The 24,185-nt window shown below is 49.6% G+C and overlaps 1 protein-coding gene across 5 annotated transcripts; it reads left to right on the top strand.

The window, feature by feature from the left end:
• The first annotated feature begins 2,867 nt into the window (after nucleotides 1-2,867).
• PFKFB3 (6-phosphofructo-2-kinase/fructose-2,6-biphosphatase 3) lies at nucleotides 2,868-23,345 on the top strand. Of its 5 annotated transcripts, none has more exons than XM_041413364.1 (17): nucleotides 2,868-3,539; nucleotides 7,814-7,939; nucleotides 8,236-8,332; nucleotides 8,557-8,623; nucleotides 8,758-8,832; nucleotides 9,153-9,209; nucleotides 10,902-11,026; nucleotides 11,768-11,975; nucleotides 12,646-12,792; nucleotides 12,933-13,037; nucleotides 14,032-14,161; nucleotides 14,335-14,397; nucleotides 14,556-14,620; nucleotides 16,130-16,300; nucleotides 17,367-17,389; nucleotides 19,187-19,234; nucleotides 20,482-23,345. In XM_041413364.1, exons 1-17 carry the CDS (start codon nucleotides 3,461-3,463, stop codon nucleotides 20,486-20,488), a joined length of 1,593 nt encoding a protein of 530 aa, XP_041269298.1. In that variant the 5' UTR covers nucleotides 2,868-3,460; the 3' UTR covers nucleotides 20,489-23,345. The 5 variants fall into 5 exon arrangements, with proteins under 5 accessions (XP_041269298.1, XP_041269297.1, XP_041269301.1 ...); XM_041413363.1 differs by having other exon boundaries at nucleotides 2,869-3,539; nucleotides 19,184-19,234; XM_041413367.1 differs by lacking the exon at nucleotides 19,187-19,234 and having other exon boundaries at nucleotides 2,870-3,539.
• The last annotated feature ends 840 nt before the right edge of the window (nucleotides 23,346-24,185 follow it).

Below are 24,185 nucleotides of genomic sequence, written 5' to 3'. Positions count from 1 at the left end.
CTGGCATTACATTTATACCCCTGTCCCTTCTCATTTATTAAATATCTGCCATTCATTAAATATCTTTTATTAAATATCTGACTGGGGTAGGTATGGCAGCACCTCCAGTCTGCACTGGCTGGTTGATTCCTCCCTCCACCCTCTGTCCCACAGTGAGGAACACTGGCTGTCCCATGTCACCCTGTGCCTTTGCTGGCTCCCAAGGAGCTGACACATCTTCCTGACAGCGTTCAGGCTGCATCAGTGACTTGATTTCCTGAAAAATCGCTGAGCTAAGCACGCCTGTGGGCTTCTTATCACAGCAGCTGCGAGCAATATTTTATTTACCAGTCCAGGTGCTATTTTTAGGAAGCTGGGATTTTGCATAGCACGATTTGGGAGGGGGAAAAATAATCCTCTGAGTGCACCTAGTGCCATCCTGCTCCCTGCCCTCTCCCCGGGGTGCAAGTGCCTTAAAAATAGAAGTGCTTCTTCCAGCTGACCTCCCTCGGAGCAGCTGGGTGCTGGTGCCTTTGAAATCCAGGCCACTTATTTAGGAGTTGAAGCTTTCCGCTCCAGTTATTTAGGAGTTTCTAAGCCAAGAGTTACTAGGTGGATCTAATTTGAAGCGACTGTGATTTTAATTCAGGCAGGGTTTCGCTTTCGGGCTCCTTTTCATGTCGTGGGGGTGGTGATTTGTGAGGTGGGAAAGAGCCACGGAGAGGGGAGAGAGCTGCTGGGGGAAGGGGGATGATGCCCGAATTCCTTGTCCTGTGAAATCATGTGAATTTTTGTCCTCCTTCTGACTCATGCTCTAGCTGGGAACCGACTTTCTGTTGCCCTACATGTGAAAAGGATTTGGGGATTTTGTGCAGAGTGGTCCAGGGAGGGCTGTTGTGCCTGACTCCTATCCCATCCTTGCCAACTGGAGCACTCACAGCTCTCTCCCATCCTCCTTCCCACATCCCAAATCTTTGGTTCTTTTCCAGCTCCCTCATAGTAGCTTTTCTTAAAATTTCTTTTTAATTTTTTTTTTCTTTTTCCCTGTGAATATTTTTTCCCTGTGTAGGAGAGGGAAAGATTGTGCACTTTTTACTTCATCTTGGCTCCATGTAAGGAATTAGCCAGAAATATCTCCCTTCTAAATGAGTTATGAAAATACAAGCCTTTGCTTCCAGAGGAGGAAAATGCCCTAAGTAAAAAAAGATTATTGAACATTTTAGGTATCCAAGATGCTCCTTATCAGGCTTTAAATTCTGAAGCAAAATTTGCTGTATTAAACACCATCAAAGCAGATGCTCCCACCTCTACAGCTCTTCCCACCCGTGACACATTCCCACATTTCCCTGCTGTAGCAAATTCCCAGAATCATTCCAAAGAAACCCCTCCATGCGAGGCGGGATCATCCCCATCAGTGCAGGGGGACGAGGGGGTTTGAGCACCTGCGTGTTTGGGATTTGGGCGTCGTCAGAGGAATTTTCAGGGTGGTCCCAACCCCTCCGTGCTGCAAACAGAAGCTGTGTGGGGGTGTCAGCATTGCTGGGGTGCAGTTTGCAGCCTAATTTAGAGTGGAAACATAACTTGCAGGAACCTGGTGAGTGGATTAAGACGTTTAATAAAGTGATAAAAGAATGCAAATAAAATAATAATAATTATGGTGATGATGATTATGATGATATTGATTGTATATGAACATGAAAATTAAGAACAAATAAATTATCAGTAAAATGAAAAAAAATTAATGAAAACAACAAAATAATTTAATGAAAACATTAAATAATAAATAGCGAAACGAGATAATTACACTAAAATAATATTAAATTTTAAAAATATTGATTAAAAACCAGCATTATGCGCCCGTTTGAGAGCAGGGGCTCCCCGCGGAGCATCCCCGGCACCGCGGCCGCTCCAGCCGCCCCCGAGCCGCTGCCGGCGGAGGGACGCGGGGAGGCTCCGCCGCCTCCCGGCCCCGCCCGGGCGCGGAGCGGGGCGGAGCAGCCGCGGTGGCCGCGGGCGGAGGCGGAGCCGCCGCATCCCGGGCATCCCCTCCGGGGGAGGCGGCTCGGCACCGCATGTGCGACGTGAGCGACGTGCAGGAGCGCAGCGCCGGCATCCCCCGGGCCCCCGGGACCCCGGGACCCCCCGGCCCGAGCCCGCTGACGCGGAGTGAGGGGCGCAAGGGGCGCGCCGGCGGAGCCCCCCCATCCCACCGCTGTTCTACTTAGGGTTCCTTTCTCTCTCTCTTTTTTTTTGTTTTTTCTTATCTATTTTTATTTTTAAAAATTGTTTTTATTTTATTTGTCTCGAGTTAATTTTTTAAATTTTTTTTCCACTTTATTCCCAATATTTTTTTAGTTTATTTCCTTTCCCCCCTCTTATTTTCGCCTCTATTCCCTATTTTATTTCTTAATTAATTTTTAATATTAGTATTTTATTAATTTTTAAAATATTTTTTCTCTGTACATCTTTTACTCATTTTTTATTTTTAAAGTATTTTTAAAAAGTCATTTATTGTCGAGTTCTGATTTTCCTTTTTAAAAAAAATATGAATTAAATTTCCATCATTTTACATCATTTTACATCATTTCCCCTCGTTGACAGAAAAGACGCGAGGAATGAAATAGAACATTTATTTAACCACACATATTTCACTCCGGGGGTCCCCTGCGCACCCCAAACTCCCGCTGTGGGGGAGGGGTCGGTGTCGCCTTCCCCCCGCGGAACAAAGCGCGTCCTTTGTCCGCGCTGCAGTGCGGGGGGCGGCCGGCAGGGGGCAGCAGGGGCCGCGCCGGCATCCCCGCCTTCATCATCCTCCTCATCACCCTCCTCCTTCCCATCCTCCTCCTTCTCCTCCTCCTCCGCGGCTCCGGAGCCCCGGCCCGGCCCGCCCCGCCCCGGAGGCGGTCCCGGCCTGTGCGGATAGAAATAGGCGGCGCGGCAGCTGCCGGCACATCGTGAGCGGAGCCGGCCAGAGCAGCAGCCCGGACTGTAGCACCACTCCTTCCCCGGCTGCCTCGCGTGGAGATTCTCCTGCCTTTCTTCTCTTGTTATATTTTTTTCCAATTTAAAAGGGAAGATAGTTTTTAATTTTTTTTTTTTTTAATATCTGGGGTTTTTTTTTTTTCCACCCCGCTTTCCATCGCGGTTCGCAGCGGGGCTCGCCCTCGCTCCCTCTCAGCGCGCAGCGGCTGCGCTGGGGCCATTCCTGCCCGGCTTTGTGCCCTGCAAACCCGGCCCTCCTCTTCCTCCTCCTCCTCCTCCTCCCCCTCCTGCCGTAAAACCTTCACGAGGCTCGCAGCAGCATCCGAAAGCGCCGCAGCCGCTCGCCCAAACCACCGACTGCAACAAAAACCCTTTTTATTTTATCTTTTTATCGTATATTTCCCCCACCTCCTTCCCCCTCCCCTTTTTTATTTCTCCTCCTCCCTCCCTCAAACGCATCAAGGTGGACGCGGAGCGCAAAAAGACCTTTGTTTTAAAAATGCCCATGGAGCTGACGCAAAGCCGCATCCAGAAGATTTGGCTTCCCAATGACAACCGCCCGGCGCTGCCTCGCCGCTGTGAGTACGGGCACGGCAGCATCCCGGAGGGATGGGGATCGGCATGGAGGGATGGGGTGGGATGGATGGGGAGCTCTCTTTCTCTACGCCCCGCGGCGGGGCTCTTTGCAGCATCCCCGCAGCATCCCTTGTCCCCGGCGTGCCCCTGCATCCCGGCGGTGCCCGCATCCCGGCGCTGCCATCCCGTGACTCAGTCCCGGCAGGGCAGGAAGGTGCAGCCGGCTGTCACATGGCCCCGCAGGATGCGGGGAGGTGCCGGCACACGCGTGGCCCCATTTCCACTCTCCGCTGCCAGCCCTGGGATTAAAAGGGAAGGGAGCGGGTTGTTCGCCTCGCAGCCGGGGTGCCAGCTCAGCTGGGATTTTCACGGTGTCAGGCGGCTGGCCCCGGGATTTATTAATGGCACAAGCATGAATGGTTTGGGTTGGAAGGGACCGTAAAGATAATCTCGTTCCACAACCCTCCTGCCATGTGGCAGGACACCTTCCACTAGACCAGGTTGCTCCAAATCCTGTTCAATTAGTGCGTTAAAAATAGTTTGGTTTTTTTTTTTTTGGGCGGGGGAGGGAGGATTAGGGGGATGTATTTAGGGAAAAAAAAAAAAACCCAACGAGACACCAGCCGTTTGCAGTTTACTGTTTAACCCTGAGGGGATGAGGAGGCAGGTGGAGGGGAAAGCAGAAATTAGTGCTGGAACTTCTGCAGTGGTTTCCCCTTGCCTCTGAAGCTCGGAATAGAAAAATATTTGGGTCGTCCCGGTGTTACTATAAACCAAATCTTGAATCGTGATCCAATCCGAAAGCTCAGAAAGCAGCATCTTTAAGTCACCCACCAGCTACGCTGACAGCCTGCCCGTTGTGCGACTCCCAACTCTAAATGAGCCTCCCAGGAATGTGCGGAGCCGGGATGGAGGGGGTGGCACTCGCAGCCTGGCGAGGGGTGGAAGTGGCTCGGGTGAATCAGTCTTTCCGATGCTTGCCTTCATCGGGCGTTTAAAGTCGCTTCCGATGTTTATTTACCTTGGCTGGAAAGTTTCCCCTGGTAGATAATAATAATATTTTAAAAAATAGGTATTCTATGAACTTGCCAGATGCTGTTGCCCGTGGCTGTGGGTCAGGCACCCTGGAGCAGATGTTGGGATGTGCAGCCTGTGCCTGGCAAGGGCAGCCCTGCAGCGGGAGCTGCCGAGGAAATGGATTTCAGCAACAGGCTGCACATCTGGGTAGCCAAGGGGCTTTGCTTACAGTGGTGTAAAACGTCTCCCGGCTTAATGCTTTGCACGTGTGTCTCTGTGGCTGGGTTTTCCTCAAGGACTGGCTCCTCTGAAAGAAATCCCCTGTGCATGCAGTGGTTTTTTGCCACTTCGTTCGCCTGGCTTCTCAGAGAGCTCCTTTTTGGTAGAGGAAAAAACAAACATATTTGATATATTAAGGCACCGAGGGGCTTATTAATAACATAACGTGGCTTGTAATTACATTTTCTTGGGGTGGGAGCAAGCCACGCTGTGCAATGTGAGAAGGGGGGTTTTAGGCTTTTTTTAGCTAACTCTTTTTTAACTCGAGGTATTTTAAACGCGAGGCGCTATTAATTCCTCAGCGGCAACAAAAGGCGAGGGCTGCAAAGCTGGGTGGGAAGGGAGGGAGGGATAACGGGGACCACTTCCAGCGTGATGCCTGGAGGGAGCGGGCGCATCCCTGCGAGCATCCTCTGCAAGGACGCTGCCCGGGTGCGAAATAACCAGTCCGATTGTGTGACCGCTGGTCCAGGCGAGGCTGCAGGGATCCCTTCAGCTGCCCTTTTGACGGCGATCCATTAAATTGCTGTCACGCCGCACGTCTCTCACGTAGGGGCTGGGAAAGTCGAGCCGTCGAAGGCGCTGGCTGGGCAGAGCCGGGCGAGGGGAGGGGGATGCTCGGGCAGGGAAGGGGCTGTCGTTGCCTCTCTCCGGCCTGTCGCTGCTTTTTCCCGTCCCTCCGGCTCGGTGGGTGCGGAGCACGGGTCGGGGATGTGCGCGTTCCGCCGCGGCTCGCAGCACTGGCGGTCACAGCGTCAGTGGAGGCGCTGGAATTGCAGCGGGAAGGAGCTGGGAAAAGGGGAATAGGACTAACAGAACGTGCTGTCTGGGCTCGTGGGAGGGTTTGGGGAATACTTAGGAGGAGACAGTGAAACTGCCTGAAGTGGGGAGGTGGCTGTTTTATCCGACTTCTTATAGAAGCAAATTTCCTTCCCTTTTGGGCTGGGTGTTTTTTTGGTCGTTCTTTCTTTTTTCTTCTCTTTATTTTACCCACTGGTGAAACTGACTTTCTGGCAAATAGCAAAAGTGATAAGCTCCTCTTAAATACCCTCTGACTGAGCCTGAAAGTCATCCCTGCCCTTGACTTACCTGGCTAGATGTCGATAAGGAGTAATGAATATGTATTGAAATCCCTGATAGCTTCCCAGCAGTGGTGAAAAGAAAGGATGAATGAGGGCTTTGTGGAAGACTGGGAGCAAAACACTGGGTTCTGTTTCATCCCTGATGCAAAGTTTCCCGGAGACTTTTGGTCTGGGCTCAGATTCCTGATGAAAAGTTGCTCACTGATGCCATGGGTGTTTTGGGAGGTGCTTCTCGGGTTCTGTTCCATTGTGCAAGGGCAGCAAAAATCCTGAATTAGGGGTATTTAACTCTTGCAGCAGCCTTTGGAGGTGACACGTGTGTGCCTACACAGTGCCAGCCCTGGAGCTGTCACAGCTGTCTGGAGCCACAGGGACATGAACAGTACCCAGCATTGTCCCTTCACTCTTGGAGTGCTATTTAATGGCCCCAAATCCCCTTGGCTCTGCTCTTTGAGATACTTTGTCCACTGGCAGGTAGGGAAAGGAAGAGTTTCCTTATTCAGGTGTTATTCTTTCCTCCTCCCTTTATCTAATAAGTGTGTGGGTTTTGTATGAAAGAGACTTGCACCCATAGCTTGGATAAGGATGTGAGATTGTTGGGCAGGGGGAAGCATATTTCTTGGTATGTTGCACAGCTCCCTTGTGCCCCAGCACAGAAAATTGGCACTTGCTGCCAAAATCTCTGGGAGCTGCCCTGGGGTTTTGAAATTCAGCACTGGGCAGGTGGCACAGAGGGAGTGAGTGAGGGCAGCTCCAGCCTCAGGAATGAAACAAAAAAAAGAAAAGCTGCTACATTTTAGGTAGTTTTTAATCTCTTGCCTGCTGAGTTTGCTTTGGTGAGAAACTTAGGAAGATAATGGGTGGCTCTTCTCTGCCATCTGGGTACCAGTGCCATAAATCTTCCTTGTGGTCTTAATTTGGTTTCTCCAGTTGCTGGATTTATTTATTTTCTCAGATGGGGAAGGTGCTTTACATGTTCTGTGGGTACCTCTCAGTTTGTACTTTCCTGATCCAGGCTGACAAAAACCTTCCCCCAGCCCTGTGTCCATCCTAGGGAGCCCCTGGCATCTCCTGGTCCCACCTCCAGGCAGCTGTGACAGGCAGGCAGAGCTCTCCACCCAGGCCGTAATTAAGCTGGGTTTTATGGCTCTGCCACCAGCCACTCACTCCCTGCATTCCTTTCCTATGAGGTCTCTGTGCTCACCGGGTGGATGGAGGAGTGGGTGAGAAATCCCCTGCAGGGTCCCATCTGTCCTGCAAATGCTGCCTCTGGGTTTCCTTTCCAGCTGTTTGACATGGACCCTCTTCACCACAACAAACAAACAAACAAAAAAAAAAAAGCCAAACCCAACAGCCCAGTTTGTGTTTGTGAGGAAAAAAGGGATAAATCACTTGGATACCTGCTTTTAAATGCTGCTAGTTCTGTGGTTCTCTTGCCTTGTTTATATTCAGAAAATCTGGTTAGCTGGTTGTGTGGCAGCTAGAAATTTAGTCAAAGATTTTGGGAGATGCTCTCTGTGAGTGAAAATCTGGACCAGACCTGGTATTTCAGCACAGACACTGCTGCAGGGACTGGTCCAAAGTCCTTGGCTATCCTTGAGCTTTTCATGGAATTGCCAAGCCATTGGAATGTGAAGTTGTGCTTGCCTTGATGTTAATTTTTTTTTAAATTATTTTTTTATTTTGGTTGCAAATGAGGAAACTGAGGCACAGAGAGAGCCTGGGCCAGCTGCTGGCTCCTTGCCTACTTTGCACCCATCAGGATGTTCGTGCTGTGGCTTTCATGTTTCCTCCAGCTGCTGAAGGACTTGGAAGGAGTCCAGATAAAAACAAGTGCCTTGTTGGGTCAATGCAGGACGAGCTGGAGAATTAACAGCTCCTGTTCTTTTTCCTTGCAGCCTGTGGGCCTCAGCTTGCCAATTCCCCCACTGTGATAGTCATGGTTGGCCTCCCAGCCCGTGGCAAGACCTACATCTCCAAGAAGCTGACTCGCTACCTCAACTGGATCGGTGTCCCCACAAAAGGTAAGGTTTGCACTGGCTGCCAGGGGAAAGCAGGAGGTCTGATCCTCAGGAATTCCTCTAGATCCGTGCTTTGGGAGATGGGGAGGTAGTGGGGAATGTTTCCAAGATCCCACAGGCCAAATATAAATGTCTGTGTTTTCATATCCTGCAGCAGCCCAGGTTCTCCTTCACTTTGAAGACAAGGGATGTGCCCTGAGGATGTAATTGTGTGGCCCCAGCTTGCTTTAACTGCAGAAGGTACACAACTGAGTCATGTACCTCATTTTGATGGCTTGTTTTTCCCTTTTCCCCCCTAGTTTTCAATGTTGGGGAGTATCGCCGCGAGGCCGTGAAGCATTACAGCTCCTACGACTTCTTCCGTCCTGACAACGAGGAAGCCATGAAAGTCAGGAGGTGAGTGTGGGCACCCTGACCCCACATGGTGGTGAAGCCTTTGGCTGGGAGCAGAGTTACCCAGTTTGGGGGTGATGAACAGAGAAGCTGGGCTCTGAATTTCCCCTGCCTGCTCAAGGAGGATTCTGAGAGCTCAGAACTGAATCTGTACAGGATTGGTGACTTCAGGGTGACCACCACGCCCAGAGGACACCAGGGCCACACGTCTGTCCCCTCTTTTGCAGGCAATGTGCCATGGCTGCCCTGAGGGATGTGAAGCTGTACCTGACGGAGGAGGCCGGGCAGATTGCGGTGAGCTCCCAGATGTGCTCTGGGGTTTGGCAGCTGTGCTGACCCCAAAGGTCCTCTGCAGCCCCTTCTCTGAGGAGGGGCTCTCTGGGAAACCAGGCCCTTGTGGTGCTAATTGAGATCTTTTGCTTTTAAAGGTTTTTGATGCCACCAATACCACGCGGGAGAGGAGAGGGATGATCCTAAACTTTGCCAAAGAGAACGGGTTCAAGGTCAGTGCCATGAGGCTGATGCCTGCATTGTGAAGCCCACTGTAGTGTAGACTTGGTGTATCTTCTTTCACTCATGTGTTATCCTCATGATATGTTATCCTCCCTCCTGTGTGAGGGAGATTTCACCACTGGCTTTGATTAAAAACATGAAACTCTTCCTTCATTCACTGTACCGAGCCATGGGGAAGGAAAGGATGGGAGTGGGGCAGAGGGAGAGAGCTCTCTGGTCAAGCAGGGAGGAGGCTGGGTTGGGCAAGGAGCTGGCTGAATGTTACAAACCTCGTTGGTGGCTTTCAGCTGAGCTTTGCTTTGCTTCACAGGTGTTCTTCATTGAATCTGTCTGCAATGATCCCAACGTAGTTGCCACCAATGTTATGGTAAGTGTGGAACTGGTGGAAGTGTCTTGCTTTTGCTTTCCCTCCATAGAGAGGTAGGAATGGCATCACCTTCACAAGCCCTGGTCTTCAAGATGGGCTTCAACCACCCTGGTATCTGCTGGAGGGACAGCACAGCCAGTCTAAGAGGTTCCTGGAATGTGTTGGTGACTTCTTTCTCCAAGTGACAGCACCTCTCCTTGTTTTCTCTGTGTTGCACCTTCTTGTCACCAACAAGGAGGGGCTGGTGAGGAATGTGAAGCTTCAGGGCAGCCTGTGCTGCAGTAGCTGTGAAGTGAGATGTCAGGAGAGCAGATTTTGGCCTGGAGCACTGTGGGATAAAAAACCCAGGAGAGAAGAGGGGCCCAAGAAAACTGGTTCGTGTTCAAGGATAGTCTTCTCCAAGTTCAGCTGTGATGAATTCCCAGCAAAGGAGCAGCCATCAAAAATGCCAGGATGAACAAGGAGCTCCTGGACAAACTCAAAGCACTGAAAGGAAGCCTACAGAGAGAGGATGGAGGCAAGGACAGGCAGCCTGGGACGAATGCAGAGATTGTCTGAGCAGCCAGGAATTGTGTTGGGAAAAACAAAACCCTGACAGAACTGGGGGACTACAGGTGCAGTCTCACATCAGTGTTTGGGAAGATAATGGAGCAGATTATCCTGGAAAGTCTGCTGAGGCACATGGAAGATAAAAAGGTGGTTGGTGACAGCCAACAGGGCTTCACTGGAGGCAAATTGTGCTGCCAGCCAGGGGCTGAAGAGTGTCTTTTGCTCCTCCTGGGAGCTGTTACTCCAGTGACCAACTTTTTGGGAGGTTGCATACAGCCTTTTCTACAACAAAAATGCTCAGCTTGCTACTTTTTTTTTTTCCCCTCAAGCTGGATTTTTTTTTTTTTTTGAGGATTTTAATCCCTTTATTTGGAAACTAATGCTTGAAGGGTGAGAAAATCAGCTCCTAGCTGAGCATGGGATTTTGCTTCTCAGGGACCTACAGATGAATGATGCTCTTAGTGCTGGGATCAGTGTGGAAAATGCACCCCAGGCCTGGGATGCTGCCACATGTATTGATCCACTGTGTTATCCTGTTGGTTTCAGGAGTGCTTGTGAAGCCAATGTGTAATGCTGCTGTTCAAACCCAAATCTTTAGGAAGAACAGCCTGTTAGATTAGTTCAGGCAGGACTTAGTCTGTGAGGGTTGTGGATATTCACACTGCCTGTTTCTAGCGTCTTTCAGTCCAACAGCTTGCAGCAAATAATGCACAGAAAGGGGTTGAACGTTGCCATCCTACTGTCCTGCCGCTGAGCTGGGATAAGCATCTTGTCCAAGTTCATGCACTTCCCTCTCTCAGCTTGAATTTGAACCTGATGGGGTTTTTTTAGCCATTAGGAAGCTCCATTTTCCTGCTGTTGGGTGGTGAAGTGCTAGCCCAGCTTCTGGGAGAGTGGGAGTGGACTGTCTGTACTAATCAGGCAATGGTTGATACCAAATTCTCCCACCTGATGCTTGGTTTTGGGTCTTATTGGCTTCTTTTCTGCCCTGTGGTGAGTGATGACAATAAAGTACTCATCACTTCCTTTCAGCTAATCACTGGATCTTGGCAGGACTTTGAAATTCCAGATTAGCATTGTCTGGCTTGGAAAGCTTCCTAACCTCTCCTTGTGGCATGTTTGTTTTTTTTTTTTCTCTTGCAGGAAGTCAAATTGTCCAGCCCAGATTACCGGGACTGTAATTCCACTGATGCCATGGAGGATTTCATGAAGAGGATCAATTGTTACCAGGCCAGCTACCAGCCCCTCGACCCTGATGACTATGACAGGTAAAAGACCTTGACTTCTGAGCTGCCTTGAGCACCTGCCCTCTCCCCAGAGAAGAGCAGTGAAGGGTGGAGCTGTATTTCACTTTGTCTTCAAATGCCTGACTGTGCTGGAATGATTTATGGCCAGGCCTCACCTTGAATTTAGGCCTTTCATAGGAAAAGCTGGTTTCCCCAGGCCCTATGCCAGGGAAATGGGCACTGATGCCTTCCCAGGCTCTTCTGGGCTCAGATGAGCTGTTTTCAATCTTGTTCTGCAGGTCTAAATACAAAGGCTTTGGGAAAGCACTTGAGTTGGAGTGGTTGATGTGCTTTTTTTCATTGTCCCAGTTAAAGGAAGGGACTGCTTGGCTCAAACAACAGGATTGAGCAAGCCCTGTGGCTTCTGCCTTGGTGGCTGTGTGCCTTGGAAGAGCTTTGCTGTCCTGCCTGACTCTGCAGGCACCCTCCCAACCTCTCCACTGCTCACAAACACTTGTGTGTGCCCTGTGTGGATTGTCCCAGTCCTGCTGATCCCCGTCCTGGGGAGGAGCATGTTCCCTGCTAGTCCTGTTTAATCCTCTTTACTGCTGCAAGGGGAGGGGTGGTGATCACACTGATGCTATTCAGCTCTCCATGAATCCCCAGTACCTGTTGGCTCCCCGCTGAAAATAGCCTGCAGGAAATCCTTTGAGCTGGGTGATTACTTGGACAGGGATAACTCAAAGGGCTGCTTTGGAGAATGACGTCTTTCTCTGTCCCCAGGGAACTTTCTCTCATCAAAGTCATCGATGTCGGCCGGCGGTTCCTGGTCAACAGGGTTCAGGACCACATCCAGAGCAGGATTGTGTATTACCTGATGAACATCCACGTCCAGCCCCGCACCATTTACCTCTGCCGGCACGGGGAGAGCGAGTTCAACCTCAAGGGGAGGATTGGAGGCGACTCTGGCCTCTCCAACAGGGGCAAGAAGGTGAGGGAGAAGGAAAATGTCCCCCTGTGGCTGTAGTAGATGCTGTGCCTTGGGCTAAATGTGTGAGGAATGGTTACTCACTTTTCACAGTTTATAAAGGTTAATAAACCTTATCAAAAATACAATAGAAGACTGAATAGAGAAAAAGGTTATGGCACCAGGAGCAAAGGATTTTTCCCTGCCATCTGCTCTCTCCCCCTCACAATGGAGATTTTCCCTTTTTAACCCTCTAACCCCTCCCAAAGTTCTGTCCATCAACCCTTTCTTTGCTGTCCAGTGGTAGAGATCTCTTCCTCAAATTCTGCCTGGAGGTCAGATGTCACCATAGTGACAAGCCAGCCCTCCTAGATGTCCCTTGATAACCACGTAAGGGGGTAAAACAACTATAAATCTATAACACTTTTCTTAACCTCTATACACGATATTTGTCTGTTAATTGTGAGAGTCAATCATTGCATTACTCATCTATCACAAATGCATGTTTGATGATAGCTGGGCTGCTGAGGGTCCATCTGTAGCTTTTGGGGATCAGTGAATGGGCTGCCCTTCCCATCAGGGTAGGAGGCACATCTTTCTGCCTGTGGAAGGTGACACTTACTGGGAAGTAGGGAAGAAGGCCAACTGGGAAGCTGTGGACCAGGAATCAACTTCTTTTTTCTATGTCCCACAGTTTGCAGTGGCACTGAACAAATTCGTGGAAGAGCAGAACCTGAAGGACCTCAAAATTTGGACCAGCCAGCTAAAGAGGACAATCCAAACAGCAGAAGCTCTCCAGCTGCCCTATGAGCAGTGGAAGGCACTCAATGAAATCGATGCTGTGAGTATCTGTGCAGCCACAACAGCTGGATGGGCCTGGCTGTTACTTGACAAGAGAAAGTGAGGTTTTGCCTGGTGGCTGTGCTGATGCTGTTTGACTTGAGCATGTCCAGTAACTTCGTGCTTGTCCTGCCCTGGCAGGGTGTGTGTGAAGAAATGACCTATGAAGAAATCAGGGAGCAACATCCAGAGGAATTTGCTCTGCGTGACCAGGATAAATATTACTACCGTTATCCTTCTGGGGAGGTAGGTCTGCAGAGACACCTCCTGCAAAGTCTGCAGGACTTTTACTTTAAATGTGGCCTTTTTTCCCCTCATTCTGTCTTCTACTCTTGAGCAGAGGAGCAGTGGGAGCTCCAAGAAACTAGAATTAAGAGAGCAGGGCTCGTGTTTACCTCTACCTTGAGCTCTTGTGAAATCTTGGCATATGAAGATCTCACTAAGAAATATGTCATTTAACAAACAGTCCCACTGAATTTATAGCAAATTAGCATGGAAAGGTCTCTGGATGTTTCTAGTCCAACCTCCATCTTAATATCTGCTCACGGTTTAGTGCTGCCCTAATTTTCTTTCATTTCCAAAAAAAGCAAATTTCACCTTGTTCTCAGTATCATTCCCAAAGGGTTGATGGTAATATCTCTGTTCCTGGCAGTCTGCTTTCAGGGTGTGATACAATGAGGTGGGAATTGACATCAGTTCTGGATGATACTTAAGGCTGTGAATTGAGCTAATTATCCCCAAATTGAAAGTCATGCCCATAGACATTTCAGGAAAATCTTTGGAGACATCCTCGTGACCCTGTATCTAATAGAAGAATATGTGGGGATATCAGACACAAACTCTGGGTGTCTGGGGCTCCTTCTGACTGCCTGTCATGGTTTTTATGAGGCCATTCAAAACCCTGGGGTTTCTCAGTTTGCTCCAGACTTCTCAGAACTTTGAAATCCTGTACCAAATCAAATATCAATGTGATGGAGAGGCTCTATCTTCAAAGCCCTTGTTGCTTACCTTAATTAATTCTCCAGGTCTGAGCTGTGATTCACTGAGATGTGAATGGCTCCTTCTCTGACAGAGGAATTAGGAGTTCCAGAGTAGCCTGGGGATGAGGATTTATTTGTTTTAGCAGTTTGTTGGTTTACTGAGAGGCATGAAATCAGGAGGTGTACCAAGACAAGGACTGTTTTTTCGGGCAGCTCGTTGCACTGATTCCATGCCTCATCTCCCTTCCCTTCTCTCCCAGTCCTACCAAGACCTGGTGCAGCGCCTGGAGCCAGTCATCATGGAGCTGGAGAGGCAAGAGAACGTCCTTGTCATCTGCCACCAGGCTGTCATGCGCTGTCTCCTGGCCTACTTCCTGGACAAGAGTGCAGGTGAGCTCCCTGGCTCTGGGAAGAGGATTGGCCCTGCTGGAGGAGGGATGATGGGTACAGCTCTGGGGTGTTCCCACCCTGGAGTGTGCACCTCTTTGGTGTGGGATGAAGGTGTCTGAGCCTGCCTGTGGAGAAGGAGGTGGGATAACCCTCCTGCTTTGCTGTCTCTGCAGATGAAATGCCCTACCTAAAATGTCCCCTGCACACAGTGTTGAAGCTGACCCCGGTGGCCTATGGTGAGTGAGACCTTCCTAAACATGCCAGGGGGGTTGGCTTGTGCCTCCTCCTGAATCCAGGCTGTCAGGGAGAAAAGCAGGGATCTGTGGTGGGGCGCTTGGGAACATCCTGTGCCTGCTGGGCTTGCTGATCTGTCTCTTTGTGCTCCTTCCTGCAGGCTGCCGGGTAGAATCCATCTCACTGAACATTGAAGCAGTCAACACCCACAGAGACCGGCCAGAGGTGAGTGTTGCTTTTCCTGGAGCTGTCCTTTGGTGTCCCCCTCCTGTCCCCTGTGGTCACCTGGCAGTGGGAACTGCCAAATCATGCCTGGGGTGGGCATGGGGAGATGGCACAGCTGGATGCTTGAAAGTGCTGCTGGAAGACTGGGAGCATCAGATGTGTTCTTGCTCTGCAAAGTCATGGCCAGTTGAGGGTTTTCCAAGGGAAAAGGACTGTTGCATGTTCCTGCTTCCCAGTATGTTTGCCCAGGGAAAACTCCTCCCTGGTCTCTGACTTTCACCTGCACGGTCATGTGCTCACCTGAGCAGGGAGTGGAGCTGTGGATGGAGAAGGTGACTTCTCCCAGGTCTCCCAGTTGGCTGGCAGAGCCTGGGCTCCATGCTTGGCCCTCCATCTGCCTCTGAGGATCTTTTTCCTGGGATGCCTGTAGCTGTCTGTCATTCTGGAGGGTGGGAGGCGGCAGTGCTGGGCTGGGGATGCTCTGTGGAGGAGACCCAACCCTACAGGAATCTGTCTGCCAAGAGCTCCACTGGAGCTCAGAGGCCAGAACAGGAGGATGCCAGCTCGGTGTCAGGGCTGGGCAGCCACCCACAGTGAGCCACAGGGACCCTGGCAGCACCCATGTCCCAGGGTGCTGGGACATTTCCAACTTGTGCTTAGTGGTGGAGCCCAAAGTGATGCTGAACAGTTGGGGCTGTCCCATTTTGGCCCACATCTCATTTCCTTTGTTTCCCCTGCCAGGTGGCAGCAGCTGAGCTGCCTGTCCCTCCCTGCAGCTGTAGGGGGAAGCCAGTCCTTCCCCTGCACGGGGCCACTGATGCCCTGCTCTGCCACCCTCTCTGGGGATGGCAGCAAGGCCTTGGCTAGGACAGGCTGAGACTTGGGTGCCCCTGCTCAGCTTTGCCTCCATCCCTCCTCGCTTCAGTTGGAGCTTGGCGTGGTGCTGACCCTCGCTGGCTGCTCTGCTCCCATGTCCCAAATCTTCCTGATCAGCCTGGGCTGGCTCATCTTCCCTCTTCTTGCTCCTCTCTCTGGGTGGAGGGACCAGCTTCGAGGAGGAGACTGATGGGCACCTCTGTGTCCTGCAGAGTCATGGCTTGATTGCTGCTGGGTGTGTTCAGCTACCTGTATTTACTTTTTTTTTTTTTTTTTGTCAGCTGAGACTCAGATGAGGAGAAAATCTGTCTCATGTCTGAGGGCAGAGCCATTTTTTTTCCTTCCTTCCCCTTCTGTGCTCTTAAGCATTTTGCATCAGGGTTTTTTGGTTGTTTTTGTTTGGTTTTTTTTTTTTTTTTTGTGCCCAGAGGCGTTCAATGCATCCTTTGCTCATGGACAGTGGGGAAAAGCAGAGGCCACTTTAAGACAAAAAAAGGAAACCAAAGCGTTTGGCTTCTTTTTTTTTTTTTTTTTTTTTTTTTTCCTTTATAACTGTCGCCTTCTTCCTTTTTCTTTATTTGGCTTTATTTTTTTTATATTTACTTTTATTTTCTTTGTCTCACTTTAATTTAGGAAGCAAAGAAGGGACCTAACCCGCTCATGAGACGTAATAGCGTTACCCCTCTAGCAAGCCCAGAGCCCACCAAAAAACCTCGCATCAACAGCTTTGAGGAGCATGTGGCTGTTTCTTCTGCCCTGCCAGGCTGTGTTCCTCAGGAAGTGCCCACGCAGATGCCGGGACAAGTTAGTTGAACTCTTCTTTTTTTTTTTTTTTTTTTTTTCCTTTTTTTTTTTTTTTTTTTTTTTTTTTTTCTTTTTTTTTTTTTTGTCGTTGTTCTTGTTGTTTTATTGTTTGTTGTCCTCCTGTCACTCCTGAAGCTGAGGAGCTGCTTGCACTTGTCGTAACCTGTGCTGCTGTCTGAGATGCATCTTCCTCCCACGGCTGCTGTCCCTCCCTGCCTTGGGTCACTGTTGATCCTCTCTTGGGTTTTGAGAGCTTCATCAACTTCCACCAAGCTCTAGGCTGCATTAATTTAGTGCCTTCACCATCCAGCATCAACCTCCTGATGGGGGTCTCCTCCCTGGAGTGAGCAGGAACAAAGGGCTCATGCTTTCCCTCTGGGTGCTCTTGGCTCTGTTGTAGACCTGGGCATGGTAGTGAATCAAATGCTCTTGTGCTTCTCTGAAGGAGGAGCTGCTGCCAAGACTCCTCTTTGGCTGGAAGGGTCTCCTTTGTCCTGGAGCTGTAGGCAAAATGGACCAAAATTGAGCAGAAGGCTCTTGGTGTGGTGAACCTGGGTGAATCCCTGTGAGTAGCTGCCATGGTGATCATGTGCCCTCTCCTCTGTCACCCACCCATGAAGGGATGTAGGACGAGAGGCCTTGCTTGCTGCTCACTTTCCCAGGCACAAACACTTCTCCTAAGCTCACTAAGGAGTCCTATATTAATCCATAGGAGCCTTTGCCATGCTGCCCTTCCCACCAGCTGCCTATTGGATCTCGCTGTCTTGCCCAGCCCCTCTCCCTGCTGTCTGTGTTGGTGTGATGTCCCCCTCCTTGCCCAGATCCCAGGCAGATTAGGAATGGCTCCATGCTCCACCACTGCTCAGCTTGGTTGCTGCTTTGCATGAGCCTCCCAGGACAGCTGGGTCTGTGTCAGCTCCCAGGGCTCTGCTTGGGCTGGCTGAGCCTCACACAAAACCTTTTGCCAGCTCTGGCTGCCCAGTCCCCTTGCTGCTGTCCACTGTCCTCTGCCCGGTGTGGCACGGAGTTACTGACACCTCTCTCTGTTCTCTCTGTCTCTCTGCAGCCTTTACTAGGGAAGGCATGCCTGTAAGTACCTTCTTGCCTCTTATTCTCCCTTCCAATCCTTTTTTCTATGTCTCTTGCCATCCCATCCCGCTGGGTTGTTCTGTTGTTGTGGATTTCTTGGAGTGAATATTTTGCTGGTTTGGGGGGCATTTGTTTTAGGAAAGATAAAGAGGAGACTGTGGGTGCTGGTTTGTATCCTAGCTGGATGGAATGTCCCAATTTTGTTGTGACATTAAGCAAATTATGACTTTCACTCTGATGATGATGCCTGTAGGCAATGCTGTTGGGGTTTCCTGGAGTTGTCCCCTCTGTGATAGCATGTTGTGCTGTAGGTGAGAGACCTGGGTGCTCTTTCCTTCCTGAGGGCTCCGAGTTGTGTCTGTGAGTGATGGCACCAGAGAGGTACCTGAGAAGCTTCTGACCTTCTCAGGCATGTGTTTTCTGGAGCTGGATGATCCTGGGGCCAGCCATCTGCGGTTCTGCAAACTTGGATTTTGGAAACAGTCAGCCTAGGTGTTGTGGGCAGAGTGAATGGAAATTGTCCTTCTCTAGCTTTCTAAGAAAGCAAAGCATCTTGAGCATTTGATGCACTAATTATGAACAGTCAAGGCTCTGGCAGTTTTGGCTTGGGGCTGTTATATCCCCAGGTAACAGGAACAGGATAGCTCCTGGATAAATTTGAAGCCTTTGGACTTAATTAATACTACGTAGAGTTGAGAGCAGCCATTATGTGCTCAGAGGCCTTCTCAAAGACTGGGAAGACTTTGGGGCAGAGCTGATACTGGGTAGTGTCCAGGGAGTGTTTTGCTTCCTGAGGGTCAATTGAAATCAACCTGTGAGCATTCCTGGCTTGCGTTGTTCTGTGGGCTGAGGATGGAGGGATCTGCTCTACCATGGCCAGGCCAGAGCTCAGCCCTGCTTGCCTGTAGTAGCTGTTGAATCTCATATTTCTTCCCCTTTTAGAGTAAACGTTTTTGAGAAAAGGGAAGTTAGGACTGTTGCACTTGGCTTTGCTGGTGGATGGGTTAGGTGAGATCGCTGAGTGTAGAGGCTGAGTTGCTCAGCATGGCCTGCATGCCTGTGATCCTCCCCCTGCTGCTCATGGCCACGAAAGCCCCTGATGAAACCTGATCCTCTTGGGCTGCTCTGAAAGCATTTTAGTTTTTGTCCATCCTTCCCTCCACTCTTTTCACACCTGTATTGTTACAAAAGGCACTGCATGCCTTGTTGCTGGCTGGGACACTGGAAACACACTCGGTGTTGAGTTTGGGAGATGGATGGACATGTCAGATTTTGCTGGAGCAGGCAGTGGTGGTTACCCATGCCAGGAGTAGGCTGGTAGCAGCAAGATTAAAATCTCCAGCTGCTTTAAGTGGGACTTAAAGTCTGCCTTTGTGGGACCCATGAGGACATGCCAAACCCAAGGCTTGGTGGCATTCACCCTGCTGTTAGCTCTGGGAGGCTGCTGTCTTGCACACTAGTTTGCTCCTTCACTGTCACCACCAGTAAGGGGCTGGGGATGTGGAAGGTGCCTCTGTCACAACTGGCATCATGGGCCGGGGTTGGTAGTGGAAGCTTCTCTCTCACTGTTGGGGTCTTGACCCCCATCCAGGGGACACCTGGGTGGGCTGGGGACGTGGCTGAGTACCTCAGAGTCCTCCTGGCTGTGGGATGGAGCTGACTGGGGGTTGTGGGACTCCCTGGCATGATGATTTCTTTTCCTTTTGCTTGCTTTGTGATCCAAAGTGCACTTTTGAACAGTCACCTGATTTCCCCCCTCCCTTCTTCTTCCCTTCACTTTTCATGCTTAAAAAGAAGACCCGTTTGTCACTTTCTCAAAGTTTTCTCTTTGCTAATATTTCCAAGGTAAATGGCTGTGGTGCATGTGGCTTTTCCTGACCCTCCTCCTGTCTCCTTAGACAACAGAGAGAACAGCTCAGCCTGCTCTGCCTTGTAGCATGGCTGGGATTCATGGTGCTTGTAAGAAGCAGCTTAGGTAGTAAAAACATTAAAAAACCCAAGAAAACCAACCAACAAGCAAACAAAAACAAACAAAAACTGCCAAAAACCAAACAAAAAAATCCTTCCTAGCTGTTTCCTAGTCCTTTTTCCCCCTCCCTTGTTTCATGTAGTTCTGTGAGTTGGGCAATGTCCTTGTGGTCCCCTGGGCTTTTCCTGGAGCAGAACTCTCCTGGGGGCTGGTGCTGCTTGTGTGTAGCTGGTTGTCTCTGGTTTTGTGGTCCTCACCATGTGCTGGTGGGTACCTGTTGTCATCATTCTGTACCAGGGCTGTGTCTGGAGCATCTCTTGGGCCCATGAGACCTCATGGGGTGTCACCAGGGGAGTTGTGCTGCTGCTCTAGCACTGGTGGTGGGTGGGCACGGTCAGCAGGAGCTGCCTGTTCTTGGCATTGCCAAGGGTGGGCAAACAATGACCTTGTCCTTGGCAGGCAGGGGGGACACTGCCCACCCTCAAGGGGAGCAAGAGAGGTATTTAATTGGGCTGCTTGAATGTGGTCCCCTGTCACCTTGTCTTGACCAAAGAGCAGCTTCAGAAGTGCAGACAGGGTGGAGTGGGAGGGTGTGGAGATTCTCAGTTCAGTCCAAGAAAGAACTGAGATAATTTCTGCCAGGCTGAGCCTGGGAAACTTAGAGAAAATAATTAAAAGTTATTATCTCTCCTCCTGTAACCGTTGTTTATGGATATGCTTCTCCAGAGTGTGTTATTCATAGTTCACCAATAGTGTGAGAGGTTTTTACTTTGAGACCGATCAAGTCTCACCTTAGCAAGTCACACTATAAAAGACCCTGTATCTTCATTAAATTGCCTTCTGAAGAATGGAGTCTTCATTCTGTCCCTGACTCCACAGCACCAGGAGGGGTTCAGCTCAGTTTTTAGGGATATCTAAATTCTAACCCTGTAATTAAAGCCAGGCAATGCTTGAGGAGTGAGTCAGTCACTGCCTCTCCCCTCGGGTGGGCAGTGTCCTCTCCTCTCTGGTGGGTGCTTTGTGGTGACCCGTGCGTGGCTTTGTCCCCTTGTTCACGTGCTCCTAGAAGGTGCTGCTGGGCCGGAACCTGACCCCAACACCTCTCCTCCCCCTCTCCTTCCAGAACATGAACAACTCCCAGAAGCCGTCGTGACTCCGTGGGCACCGTTGTGAGGCCGCCGGCGCCGCCAGCTTCTCATCCCATCGCCATTCCCGAAGCTTGCTGCCAACCCGGGCGGGGCTGGCTCCGCTCCCGCTGCCCGCTCACCCGCCAAACCCCGCGCTGCTGAGCGGGGAGGGATGCAGGAGAGCCGAGGAGGAGCCCAGCTCCCTCCCGGGGTCACCACCAGCGCTCCAGGCTGCAGCGTTTGCTCTCCTCTCCAGCATCCTGTTAGGTCGTAGCGAGCTGTAAAGTGCTTCTGTAGTGCACAGGAGTTTTAATTTTCTTCTCTTTCAGTGGTTTTTGATCTTCTGTATAGATGATTGGTACCCACCCATGCCTGGGTGGGGTGTGTATATATGTGGATGGTGCGGGGTTAGTAGAGAAATAGGGGGAAGGGGGTGGGTAAAGGGGTTTTGCATTATTTTTTTAATTATTAATGTTGTTGATTACTTTTGAACAAGCCCCTAACATGCTGTGCTGCAGTCCCTCACCCACACTACAGCTGGTCACACATCCCAGCCTGGCTCATGCAGATCTGTGAGCACCAGGAAAGCAGCTGTGTGAACTCCTTCACTGCAAGAACTGCTGGGTTTAATAAAAAAAACCAACCCATTCTTTCACTTTTTTTTTTTTTTTTAATCAACATACCTTAAAGGGGTTTGCAGAGAATTTGTAGATCTGCTGCTGAAACTGGTTGAAAGATTCCTTCAGTGCATGAGGAACCATGCCAGCAGGGGCTTGGGTGATGCTTTCATCTTGGGGAGCACCCAGGGATGGTCTGAGTTCAGGCATGGGTTGAATTTTGGGAAGGCTAGGCACTGTTTGAGGTGCTGTGCTGGTACTTCATCTCCCCTTTCTTCTTTTTTTAGATGGAAGTGGAGGTATTGGGAGGAGTTTGAATCCCCAGGCTTAGATGCATTTTGTAGACACACAGGTCTCATGGTGGTGGCCAGAGGTCTGGCTGGGTTGCAGGAGTCCCTGTCTGACTGCAAAGAGCCAGAAGAAGGGACAGTTTTGTCTGTGTTTTTTTTTTAATTTTATATGTACATGCACGCACTTGTGTGTGTATATGTGTATACTTAGAAACTGCTTGGTTTTTGCACTTTATTTGTGGCAGAAGCATAACTACTTTATTTTTTTCCTAGTTGTGCCCCTTAACAGGGGAAGCCTGAATACAGGCAACTTTTTCTGTTTGTTTTTAATTGTATTTTGCATGCTGGAAAGCTGGGACTACAAAATAATAGTAGTTACAGTGTTTGAGGTGGTAGGGGGAATGGGGTGAGGACCTGACTGACTCCATCAAAGCACTCCTAGTGCTTTGATCCATAAGATCCCTTGTTGGCAGCCTGTCCTGGGCTGGGAGACAGCAGTTAAAAATGGCAATTAACCACTATTGCTTTGTGCAAAAGTCTGTGGATTTTGGAATTTTTTTTTTTTTTAGGGTTTTGGGTTGGTTTTTTTTTTCCCCATCTATGTGTAGCATCTTCTCCATGCCCATCTCATGTTTTTTTTTGCTGGAGGCAGGAGGTGAAGGTAGCCACCCCTCCTGCAGCACTAGGCTGGGGAACTAGGGGTGGGCAACCCTTTGGATTCATCCTTCCCATGGCTTTCCTGTGCAGGGAATACCATCCCCAGAGACGGAATCAGAGAGCTTTGGTGGAGAAACGATTTTTCTGTGAGCGTGCACACGTTTTGGGGGTGGGTTTGGTCTGTTTTTTTTTTCCCTTTGGGAAAAGGTGAACCACAGTGCCTCGCGCTCCGGCCTCGCGCTCGGAGCGGCACCGACGGCGGGAGGGCTCCGGGGCCACGCTCAGCCCGTGTGCCACGGGGGTGACAGTCCTGGCAGTGCCCTGCCTGGTGAGCTTGTGCATATGTGTATCATATTCCTGTACAGATAAAACAAAGAGCACTCCCCCCCTGCCCTCTGCTTGATTTCTGTTTTAATATCCTCATTAAAAGCCGACTTCTCCCTTTGCGCCCTGGGCGGCAGCTGCGCTTTCGGTTTCTCTGCCTTTCAGATAAATGAATGTTTTGGGGAGGCAGCTCACTTGGCTCTTTTCGACTTCCTCCTTCGCGGGGAGTTTTTATCTCTCTCCTGCTGCTGCTGCTGCAAAAAGATAAGCCAGCGAATACAAACATGACGTCTGGCTGCCCCCGAGATCAAACCTGTACACGTGTAATTGCGCGGATGTTTTGGTGTGTATTTGTGTGTGTAAATATATAAATATATATATATATAAAAAAGGAAAAAAAAAAAAACCAAAATGGCCCTAAACTTTCGTCCTTTAGTAATAATAGATGTCTCAGTAGGTCGATGTAAACCTGAAATTTGAAGGTGGTGGTTTTTTCCAGCACTGGGAAAACCACTCACTTGGGTTCCTCTTTTGCTGGAGGGGTTGGTGTGATGGTGTCAACCCTGTGCCATCACAACTGCCCTAAAAAACTTGCTGGCCATCATTTTGGTTAACAGAGCCAAGGCAAATTGGCAGAGAGGACATGTCAAACCACACCAATGATTTCTTCCCCCAATTTTTTTTTTCTTCTCTGGTTTTCCTTTGTGATACTTGAATTTATTTTTTTTAATTTTTTTTTTTTTAATAGCAAAGCACTCTTTATTTATTTAATGTATACTGCAAAGCTTGGAGAGAAGGGTGTAGTTATTTGGGATTCCTTTTTTTCTGATTTGTGGTATGTTAACTGTTCTGTATATACGTCTGGAATAATTGCCTGATCTAAAGCTGTGCCAGCTTAAAAACAGGGTATGCCTTTCAGAAATTTGTATATTTTGCAGATGCTGGACCAATAAAATATCTTGTTGAAATACAGATGTGATCTGGTTCTTTCTTATGTCAGAAATCATGCTCTCAGGCCCTCAGGGTTACCATGTGCCACCCTGTGCTGCCTCACATGTATTCCTGTGCCTCATAAATAAAAATTCTCATAAAAGAGAGACTGTGGATGCTTTGTGCCTGGAAGTGTTCAAAGCTAAGTTGAAGGGGGCTTGGAGCACCCTGGTCTAGTGGAAGGTGTTTTTCAAACCATTCTATTAACTCTACAAGTGTTAACACCTACTTAGGACAAGCAAATGCCCTCTAAGCTGTACATGCTCCATCACTCTTGGGTAGAAAAGTGATGCACGGGGACTTGTCCTACCTAAATCTAGGGTGCAGATTAGGCAGGACTCTAGGCATTTATTCAAACCTAGTCTAGTTCTTGAAATTAAATACCTGGGTGAAGGGCTGGACAAGAGCTGTCCCCTGAGATAAGGTCTCTGTGCCCTGAAGGCAGGAAAACAGCAGCTGCCACCTGCAATTTAAGTTCCCCGTAAACCTGTGTGTGGTTTTTTATTAATTAATTTAATATTAATTTATTGTTCCAGAGAAAAAGTAGGAGAAGGCAGAGCAAGGTGTAATTTGACATGGTATTTGGGAGCACACCTCGGGTGGATGCCTCTTCTGTGATTAGAGGCTCATCCCACTATGGGAGTTGTATCTCTAAAAGCTTGTGGGGAGCTAAAGGGTGCAGGGTGCTGTGCATCCCAGCTCAGCTCCGTGGTTTGGCTCCTGCTGGTGATGTGCAGCCCTTGCTCTGCTCTCCCCTGGGCTGGCAGAGCCTGTCAGGACTTGCTTTGGGCCAGAGCTTTTTGGGGTGCACAGGGATCATCT

The sequence above is a fragment of the Onychostruthus taczanowskii genome, unplaced genomic scaffold (assembly GCF_017590055.1).
Source record: "Onychostruthus taczanowskii isolate IOZ18803 unplaced genomic scaffold, ASM1759005v1 scaffold41, whole genome shotgun sequence".
Taxonomy (NCBI): Eukaryota; Metazoa; Chordata; class Aves; order Passeriformes; family Passeridae; genus Onychostruthus; species Onychostruthus taczanowskii.
The sequence above is the reverse complement of the archived record's forward strand: the minus strand, read 5'-3'. Positions and strand labels throughout refer to the sequence as shown.